This window comes from Empidonax traillii, unplaced genomic scaffold (genome assembly GCF_003031625.1).
Source record: "Empidonax traillii isolate 1590-97213 ecotype Southwest subspecies unplaced genomic scaffold, ASM303162v1 scaffold231:size1146757, whole genome shotgun sequence".
Classification (NCBI taxonomy): domain Eukaryota; kingdom Metazoa; phylum Chordata; class Aves; order Passeriformes; family Tyrannidae; genus Empidonax; species Empidonax traillii.
Window position 1 is genome coordinate 821,623 of NW_020955424.1, and position 10,798 is coordinate 832,420.

The window sequence follows — 10,798 nt, forward strand, 5'->3', positions numbered from 1 at the left end:
GCCCGGCAGGGGCGGGAGCGCCGTCACACGGGCGGGCGGCGCTTCCGCGGCGGCCGGAAAGACGCGGCCGGGGACGGTCCCTCCCCGCCGTGCCCGGAGGAGTCGATGGGGCCCGGGATGCTTTCGCGGTCGCTGCTGCTGCTGTTGCGCTGCCGGCGGGCGGCAGCGGCGGCTCTGGGCGCTGCCCGCTGGCAACGCCGGCCCCTGCCCACCCGCCCGCTCAGCGCCGCCGCTCGGCTCGGGGCTCCGCGCCCGCCGGGCACGGGCGGCGGGGGGCGGCGCAAGGGGGCGGCGGGGACCGGCGGGCATGGAAGAGAAGAAGAAGAAGAGGAGGAGGAGGAGGAGGGGGAAGAAGAAGAAGACGAGGATGAGGCGGAGCTGGAGGAGCTGCTGGGCCCCTCTCCGCTGGCCCTGGAGCCCGGCGCGCAGCGCGTTTTCATCGTGCACCCCGCGGTCAAGTGGGGCCCGAGGAAGTCGCCGCTCACCACGGGTGCGGGGCTGCGGGGGGCGGGCGCAGGAATACAGCCAGGGGATTGGGAATGCACCACCCTGGGAGGTGGTGGAGTCACCGCCCCTCGAGGTGTTTAAGGAATGAGTGGATGCGGCGCTCAGTGCCTTGGTGTAGTTGCCACGGGGGTGTTCGGTCACAGGTTGGACTCGATGTTCTCAGAGATCTTTTCCAACCTAATTGATTCCGTGATTAGTGCCATAGTGTGAAGTGGACACGCTATTACAGCAGAGAAACTGCGAAATGCTGTTTGTAAAATGCAAGCTCGGGTAAAAGGTCTAGGTCGTTCTTTCCTTCTTTGACAACTTTTAAAAAGGCAAGGAGCTGTCAATGAGAGTTGACAGATCTGTGCTTTGACTTCTGAGTCATACTAAGTTTGCATTTTGGACGGCAAAACACCTCAGCGCAGGAGCGCGCAGGTTCCTTAGGGAAACAGCTGCGTGTCCCCCTCATTAGCGGAATGGTAATAGCCTTCAGCCCTGAACCGTGCTGCCTGGCCATTTGGGCAGGAGACCCTTGGCCTTAGGCTTGCCCAGCAGTTGGCTGAAGAGCAGAAGTGTTCTACTGTCCAGAGAAGAGAGTGCAGAGAAGATGAAGTTTTGTATAAGTCCTCTCAGGGACTTAATTGGTTTTATGCAGTTACTTAGTGATGCAGTCACCAATAATTCCTCTGTAAGGACCTTATTTAGGAATGCTACTAGATTTCTCTCAGAAATCCTTGTAGCTAGCTAATACATATGCTCTGATCTTGCACAGGTAAGATATGTGATGTCTTTGATTCTACTCTTCAAACTCTAATTATAAAGTTGCAACAGAAAGTATTAAGCATCTTTTAAGTTAGCTTTTTAGGTACAAAATCATAGATGAGTTTAAGTTGGAAGGAACCTTTAAAGGTCATCTAGTGTGACCCCCCTGCAGTAAGCAGGGACACCTGCCACTAGACCAGGTTGTTCAGAGCCCCATCCAACCTTGCCTTGAATGTTTCCAGGAATAGGCCCTCTACCACTTCTGTCAGCAACATAGGAGGGGTTCCACCTGTCTGATCATCTTTGTGGCCCTCCCCTCAGCCTGCATTAACAGGTCCATGTCTGTCCTGTGCAGGGAACTCCAGAGCTGGATGCAGTGCTGCAGGTGGGGTCTCAGCAGTGCAGAGTAGAGGGGCAGAATCACCTCCCTTTACCTGCTGGTCACGCTGCTTTTGATGTAACCCAGGACAGGATTGGCTTTCTGGCCTGCAGGCACACATTGCCAGGTCATGAGGAGCCTCTCATTTATCAGCAACCCCAAGTCCTTCTCGGCAGGGCTGCTCTTGAGCTGTTCATCCGCCAGCCTGTATTGATACCAGGGGTTGTCCTGACCCAGGTGCAGCACCTTGCACTTGGTCTTGTTAAACCTCATGAGATTCACATGGGCCAGCTCCTAGAGCTTGTCCAGGCCCCTCTGGATGGCAATAGGCAATTTATATATGATATCTATTCTTGTATTCAAATTTATTATGTGATGAACCAAAATGTCATTTAATTTTATTAGTGCTGCTAATTATAACAAATTGTCACATTGCAAATAAAGTTTATAACCTTCTCAGAATTTATGGAAGCACTCCTATTTTACAACTGAAAAATAAGTAAAATATGAAGGCACCTTTCTGTCCGAACATACAGAAGAATAGCAGTGATCCCTTTCCATTTATTGAGGCCCTCCAGATGAAGAGCCTGAAGTCTGAAAAAATGTTTTGGAATCATTGTTGAAACACCAAAGATAGAACAGGAAACATTTGCGTTTTACAAGAAATACTAACAATATGAGGAGAAAGCGGATCATGGTTATCTTTAAAAATATATTACCTTTTGGACCAAGGTAACCTCCTTAGTATATAAATTACGTTTTGCTATCTAGAGAGACTTGATAAATCTGTTATGAGAAAATGAAAATTTTGGCAAATCAAAACTGAATCTACTGATCTGATGTGCACATGTAGTGTTTTTCAGTCAGTTTTACAAAATCCTCAAAAAATAAGTGATGCACCAGAATAGAGGATTGGAATTTGCTGGTTCTAGCAAGTCGTAAACCAGTGTAGGTCCTTTATGAATAAGTGGCTGTGAACTAAGCAGCAGGATATGCCGTATATAGTATTTCTTAAAATATTGCCTCAAAACACCAAGGTGTTAATCACATGGTTTTGTGCTCGTCTGAAATATCCGATTTTCCAGCTAGTTATTCTTTTCACTTGTTGAGCCAAAAAGCTTTGTAATTTCTGTTAGTACAATTAAAAAATTCTTCTAAATCAACAACCACAAAAATAATTTCTACTGGCAAAAAGATGCTTTGTGTGATAAAATTGCATCAGACTATTCAATTACTCTGATTAGGGGTAAGACATTTTACTCTTTGTGCTAGAGGATAAAATAAATACCCAAGTAGGATTTCAGTGTAGTGTAGTCTTTCCATGTTCATGCATGTACTGTAGCTATTGGAGAGCTGAGCAGAGTTATGATGGTACATTGTAATCTTTGTTTTTTCTTTTTTATTTTTGTTATGTTCCTGAAGCTGAATTACAGATTGCTGAGGCCGTCGCTCTTGTGGATACTCTTCAGAATTGGACGGTATTAGATAAAATAATTATTCCTACAAAAAATCCTGACAAGAAGTTTGTTTTTGGCAAAGGAAACTTTCAGGTTTTGACAGGTAAGGACTGAGATCTTTCAGCGCTGAATCATTCTGAATGCAAGACTTTTGCAGCTAAGCTGTTTAAGGATAGGTGTGAAAGCTGAATAGAGGGAGAATTTTGTTTATCCATCATGCATGTTTGCAGACAAACTTCAGATAATTTTTTAAGGTTTCAAAAGCAATACAGAATAGGCGTAACTTGTGCTCACAGCAAATATGCAAGCCAACTTAGTACGTTTGTGTGATGGACGTAAGTGAAACTGGCAACTGTTCTTGGCACAGTACTAAATTAGTGCAATTACAACTGTTCCGTGAACAAAGAAAATGGTGCCATTTGGTGTTTTATGAACGTTCTGCTCAGTGCAAAATGGTTTATGGTCTGGGAATTTTAAAAAGAGAATTTACATTTAGCTCTATATTTTGCAATGGTTATCTTTCAGAAAAGATTAAAAAATTGCCAAACCTCACAGCTGTCTTCTTGAATGTGGAAAGAATATCTTCACTGACAAAGGTAACTGAATGTAATATCAAATAATATTCTTTACATTGGTATTGTTTGGAAGCTATTGATGTTACGAGAAGTGGTCAGTTATGACTCTGAATTTGCAAGAGGTAATATATGAAGGCACAGGACTGTGTTTTGTTGAAAGGAAACTTAATCCCCACTGCATCCACTTGATGTATCTGTTGCCAGCTCTTGTGCATGGAATTTTCCAGCAGCCTAGTATCATTTGTTACAGACTCAGCTCCCACATTTGCCACTGCCCTAGTTAAAATGTTGGAAAAGTTACTCAAGGTCTTGTTCACAACACAGTGGTTTTATGAAGAACAACATTTTGGAATAGCTGTATGCTCGAGTGTCTGTACCTGTACTGGATAATGTCTTTATTTTCTTTTAGTTCAGTGGATGCTCAACTGTAATTTGAATATGGGGTGTAAATTCAGAACAAGATTACATTTTAATGTTTCAAATATTTAAACTTTCATTCCTAACCCTTAAAAAGAAATGTTGAGGGGTGGAGCATACTTCTTTTTTTAACACTGGCAGTAAAACTATTGGTGCATAGTTTTTTTTCAGACAACTGAAATAAAAACTTTTTTGGGTTTTTGTATGCATAGCATCATGCAGGGTGTAAAATGCATGCAAACTCTGCAAGCAAACCTTAATGCTTTGCTGGTAGTTTTGAATGCTTTTCCTGATTATAAAATGAAGAGATGGTAAATATCTCTAACAGATGGTTAGCTCAAGCACTTCATTTGTTGATGAAAGGGAAGTTGAAATTTTTTCATTTCAATTTCCTAGTTTTTATTCTCAGAGTTCTTTTAGTACAAGATTTGCTCTTCTTTTTTTATTATTTTCACAAGTCTAGATCTTTAGAGCAATTAAACAGACTTGATTCAAGAAAGTGTTTGAGAATATGTGTATATATAAATATGGATACACAAGCATTCTGAATTTTAGAGATGGCATAGGGGAACTACTGCATACTTTTAAGTGCTGAATTAGATTAAGGGTGAAGGATTTTGATTAGTTGGGGGGTTTAAGTCTTTTGTGAAAATCTTATTATTACATATTATCCCTGCCTTCCTCTCTATTTTTTTTTAAGTTTTAGTAATCTTTTTCTTCTTATTTTCCTATGTTATCCCTATCCTTTCCCATTCCAGCATTTCATAATTATTTTTTACAAGGACCTAACCGCTGAGATTGATTATGAGATAATGCTGGAAGAGTTGTTGCCAGAATCCATTAAAGGCAATGGAAGGATTCTCGCTGAATTTGATGGGCCTAAACATAAAGTTCTACTTTCTAAACTCTCTTCTTAACTCCTTTCTTCGTGGTCAACCAAATTTTGCCTTTGCATGCTCATAATCCTTGCCTATCCATTGAAATGGAATCCTGAGATCCTCTGAGTTCAAGTGTCCATCAGCTAACTGTAAGTGTAGTGCTGTGTAGGAAATGATCTAGTGATACTGTGAGGGACAGAAGACATCTCAGTTATTTTGTCTTACATGGCTAAAGAAAGAACTAGAAGGTGCCTGGGGCGTGAAAGTCTTTGACAGATACACCATTGTACTTCACATTTTTCGTTGTAATGCCCGGACTAAAGAAGCAAAACTGCAGATAGCTTTGGCCGAAATTCCACTTCTCAGGTACCTCGAGCTGTGCAAATCACATACTGATATTTACACATTTTAGTGACTATTTCTTTACAGTAACAAAAATAGCAATACTTTCTTTACAGTACTGTAAAGAAAAATTACTGTTATAGTGCTTGCATATATTGATTAGAAAATAGAAGTGTTTGCTATAATTTCATTGTTTTAAGCTGACAGGCAAAAACAGAAAGTGTTCAATAGATAGTCTTAAAAAATGTATTTATCATGAAAAGGTTCCAGTTCTTTCTAAAATGGAAGATGGATTGCAGGAATATGTAGGAAATGGATACGTGTATCCAATATATAATATTGATGGGTTTAATAAGGAAAGCTATAAACAAGGAAGATTAAAGGCATTCATTTGTGTCTGAATTTTCCACAGTTCTGCATTACGTGGCATAGAAATGTGTACATGGCAGTTGGTGAGAGTTGTGGGGATGCATCAGAGGTATCTTTGACTCTCTGAAATTTCAGAGTAGAAATTACAATTTGCTGAGAGAGTTGCATGCTTCATCAAATCACAGTTGAGCCAGGAAAATCAGGATTTTTTTTTTTTGCCGGGCTTCTTGCCGTGAGGAGATTTTATTTACAGCTCAGTCATTTGCTGTGTTTATTTGTACTATCAGAATATCACTACTGCTTCACATTTTTTAGGCATTTTAGGATAGCTCAATTAAAGAAAATTGATTTTAGTTAATTGTTACTCTGCTGCCAGGTCAAATCTGAAAAATGAGGTGTCTCAGCGAGATCAGCAGAGAGGTGGATCAAGATATATCATGGGCTCAGGTAAAGTCTAAGTATTCTCATGAATTAGAGGATTTTTTTTCCTCCATATCCTTTAAACAAATTTAGTTGCATCTTACTTTCTTTGGAGGAGGTCAGGAAGAAAAATTGTGTTCTGCATGTTCTGCATCTAATTAGGCAAATGTACAAAGTAAGTTAAATAATAAAGTTTTGGTCTGTACTTTCTCAGGAAATGGCCAAGGACAGACTATTTCCTGCCACAGGGGTTTCTCGTATGTGTACATGGATATTCTGAAGTACTTAGCGTATATTTTAATTTACTTACTCTGATTCTTAGTCGAGAATACATAGCTTTAGTTGCTTATTTCTAACTTCATATTCCCTACTGCTAACTCACTCGCTTTCCAAATGCACAGCACTTAGTTTACTTCGTTTTCTCTTGTAAACTATTCGGCCAATTATTCACCTGTATTTTTCAGGCGAAACATTTATGGAAACACAGAATCGTATCTTGAAAGAAAGAGAACTTAAAATTAGGAATGCCCTGGAAAAACTAAGAAGAAAAAGGTCTTTACTTAGAACTCAGCGCAGAAAACGCGAGTTTCCAGTGATCTCAGTCATGGGCTATACTAACTGTGGTAAGCAAAACCTCTTGAAACTGTAACATGAAAGAGCTTACATTGTCTAATTTTTAATTAGCAACTCTAGCCAGAATTTCATTTCTGTGCGAATAGGCTTCACATTTTAATTAGTTTTTAAACTGTGTAATGAATTTATGTCAGTTAGGTTACAGTTAGGAAAGCAAATTAAGCTGCTTGGTTTTTTCAGTCTTGGAGACATGTTTTGGAGAAATGCCTAGCACCTATTGTGCCAAAAAGATTTTATATATTGTGCTGAAGACTGTAGTGTTAGTGTCTCTTTATATGAGACTCTACTACTTGATCAGAATGGGTAGAGAAAAGTACATGGGTGTTTAGATCACCGTGAAGGCTTGAGAAGAGTTGGCAGTTGATCTGAGAAATGTGCTTAAGAAGCACTGTAGCTTTTCATGGATTATGTGTAGTGTTCTGTGTTCCTAAAAGAATATAAATAAAGCTAAAGTGGTTTGGGGTTGGTTTTTTTGGGGAAAAAAAAATTGAATTCTTACACAAGGCATAAACAGACGTTGGACTAGACGCTTTTTTCCAGGTTACATTATCTTAAGACCATTTCATTTTCTTATTCAACAACTTTATAAAAACAAATTTACCTTGCATGAAGCTGTGTGTAGGTCACTTTACAGATCAAATCAGTCTTTGATCACCTTGTGATTTCACAGCGTAGCTGCCATACATTCACCTTAAACCCAATTCCGAGTTACAAGACTGTCTTTGGATTTCCTAACATCATATAGATAACTGATCACAAGCTACAATAAAATTACTAAAGCAGATAAGAAAATATGTTACATCATACAATTCACCTAAGTCTTGCAAATGAGATTTTTACTTGAAACAAGCCATCAAAATCTTGTCCTTTTTTTTATTTAACTAGGAAAAACTACTTTGATCAAAGCCTTGACTGGGGAAGCAGGACTTCAACCCAGGGATCAGCTGTTTGCCACTCTCGATATTACAGCCCATGCTGGCTCTCTGCCCTCACATATGGCAGTTATTTATGTTGACACCATTGGGTTTCTGACTGATCTTCCCCATAATCTGGTTGAGTCCTTTTCAGCTACATTAGAAGAAGTGGCTTACTCAGTAAGTAGTTGATTGTAAAAATTGAGAAATCAAATTAATTTCCTATTAGATAATCCTCCCCCCTTCAAAAAAGGGGAAGTTAATTGATATGCTGTTCTTAGTGAAGCATCTGGCTGACTATAATAGTTTCCTAAGATAATGAGGCATATATCTTACAGTAAACCAATTTTCTGATGCTGGAAATTATGCAGAACATACAGATATGAAGAGATTTTGGAAAGGGCTTATTTGGAATATATGTGCCCTTCGCCATTATATGTAAGGCAGATAAATCAGATTTTGTTGATTAAATATCTTACCAGTGCACCTGAGTGAGTTGAGACTAGCTTTCTTGGGAGTTAAAAATTAAATAAAGCTGCTGGTTTTAACTTAAGGTTTCCTATAGCACTAAAAGTGGGTGATTGTGATGCGATGCAAGCAGCATGTAATTAACATAAATGTACTTTTCCAGTTATTTTCTCATTATTTTCCTGTGTTATAGCAAAGTGTAAAGCTGCATAAATACACACAGACATTTAAACAAAAATCGTGTATCATCAAAGGTAATTAAATTCAGTGGTCACTGGATGTTAGAATGCTTCTGAGGATTAGACTTCACCATGTAGTAGCAGGGCTTTCAAAACCTGGCTGAAACTGTCCTGTTTGTCTTTCTCTGAAGTGTTAAATGAAAGGCAAGAAATATATTTCATACTAATTTTCCAGAAGTTTAAAGCAGTGTCTTGAGCAAAGATGATGAAACATTTTGAACGCAAATATTGAATTTGGTTGCTTGGTTTTTATCATGGCAAACATGGTTGTGTATGTACCTGAAACTGATAACTTTTGTATAAAGCTTTTTAGTTGAAGCACCAGTAATAGTATCCTGAGAACTAAGCATAAGGATAATCTTCTACATTCTGAATGTAAAAATAAAATTACAAGTTATGTGGGGGTTTTTCCCTCCATTTTTGAAACAGGTTTTCAGCCATTACTCCTCTAAAAGTGCTTTTTAGGGTTCAGTCTTTTCTCCTCTGGTGTTTGTGAAGCCTTATTGTTACACAGCCTTGTCTTTGAAAAAAATGGATCAGCTATTACTTGAAATATGAATTGTAACTGTAGCTAGCTTGATTGACAGGGTTTGTTTCAGGTTTGTTGGAGGCAATTTGTACTCAATGTGAAGTGGAATACTAAGATGCTACAGATTTTCTTCCATCATGGTATAAGAAACAGAATTGGTTTAATACTGTTTTAGTAGTTAATTTTACAGTGCTAACCTGACAGTGTATTACCTAGTGGATAGGGAAGTATCTTAAATGAATAAGCAATACAAAAATGGTGTAAAATCTCTACAACCTGGTAAGTGGTGTTTTATATTGATCCTTGCTAGGATCTGATAGTTCATGTGAGGGATATTACTCATCCAGAAACCATCCTGCAGAAAGCAACTGTTCTGTCAGTTCTGAAGAATCTTAATCTTCCCAGCCGTTTACTGGACTCAATAGTAGAAGTTCATAACAAAGTGGACTTGATAGAAAGGTAAGCAGGAGATGCTAAGTGTACTTAAACATTTCTTATGTTCTGGAAACTTTTTAATTCGTAGTCTAGAAGAGCTCCCACACTTGAGAATACATTTAATAGTGTTTCTCAATCTTTTACATATGTAACTATGGTCTTAAAAAGAATTACTTTTCTTTTAATTACCAAAGAAATCACTTGAGTCATAAAAGAATTGGCCTCTGTTGAAGGTGCCAGTATAAAGTAATTCAGTTAAAATTGAGTTTGGAATATTTTCACAATCTAATCTTCATGAACAAATGTCCTAGCAATTATTTTCTTTCAGGTATAAACCCACTGAAGAAAATACTTTAGCTATTTCTGCTCTACATGGGCATGGTTTAGAAGAACTGAAACAAGAAATAGAGAAGAAAATACTGACAGCAACAGGGAAGATTCTGACAATTACCGTCAACTTAGAGGGACCTCAGCTAAGGTAAATAATTTTGAATTGTATGAAGGATTTGAAGAAATATGAAACACTTAGTTGTGCATGTCCTAAACCTTACAAATCATATCATACTGATTTTAATCTGCTTAAGAATAACAGATATAATTATCAACATTTTCTGACCTATTGAAAAAAATAGCCTTATTAGATACCCTGGAGAAGTGAAGCAAAGCACTTCATCTTTTAAAGTGTTAAATTACCTAGATAAAACGTGTTGACCTAAACCAAAGATGACATTTTATGCAGTGTGTCATACCTTTAAGATGCTAATATGTTTTTACTTTTACAGTTGGCTATATAAAGAAGCAACAGTTCAGGAAGTAGAAGTCATGCCTGAAGATGGCACAGCCAGGGTGAAGGTGATAATCAGCAGTTCTGCTCTGGGCAAATACAAAAACCTCTTTCCCAACAGTAAGATTTTCATGTCATGAAACTGCATCGTTTTCTAAGAAAAGAAACTGGTATCGTTAGAAGGATGCAAAATGAAGTTAATGACCTGTTAGTCACAGTATTGAGGAGATTATTTTTCTTCCCCTGTTGGTGTTTCTGACACATTTCAGAAATGGACACTATTTCAGAAAACTTCTGTTTGGAAACAATAAGAGCTTTGAGCTTAATTTTATCAGCAAGTGCAAGGACAATACTAAATTTTTTTATGTTAAAACTGTTACTGGCTATAAGCTGTGGACCTCAAACACATGGAATGGCATCTGACTTAACCTTCAGAAAAGTACCAAGTTTCTTATATCATATAAATAAAGCTTTTTACCTCCTTTTTCAGAATAAAATATTTATTACAGTTGTTTCAGATGGTCTTTGGAAAATGAAAGTAGGTGAGCAAAATGTTGTTGTATATAAATAAGTATGTATTCAAGCAGGATGCATGAAAATGAATAAAATAACTGCCATGTCTTATTGCAGTGAAGCAAAAACTCCACAGATTTGTATATTAAAGTATTGAATAAAGGTAGCTATGAACACCTTTTATCCATGCAG

The 10,798-nt window shown here is 38.5% G+C and overlaps 1 protein-coding gene across 1 annotated transcript; it reads left to right on the forward strand.

Moving 5' to 3' along the window:
• Nucleotides 1-105: 105 nt before the first annotated feature.
• GTPBP6 (GTP binding protein 6 (putative)) lies at nucleotides 106-10,789 on the forward strand. The gene is made up of 10 exons (XM_027888108.1): nucleotides 106-490; nucleotides 3,056-3,193; nucleotides 3,616-3,686; nucleotides 5,196-5,326; nucleotides 6,048-6,118; nucleotides 6,556-6,714; nucleotides 7,610-7,818; nucleotides 9,185-9,333; nucleotides 9,638-9,787; nucleotides 10,092-10,789. Exons 1-10 carry the CDS (start codon nucleotides 106-108, stop codon nucleotides 10,231-10,233), a joined length of 1,605 nt encoding a protein of 534 aa, XP_027743909.1. The 3' UTR covers nucleotides 10,234-10,789.
• Nucleotides 10,790-10,798: the final 9 nt, after the last annotated feature.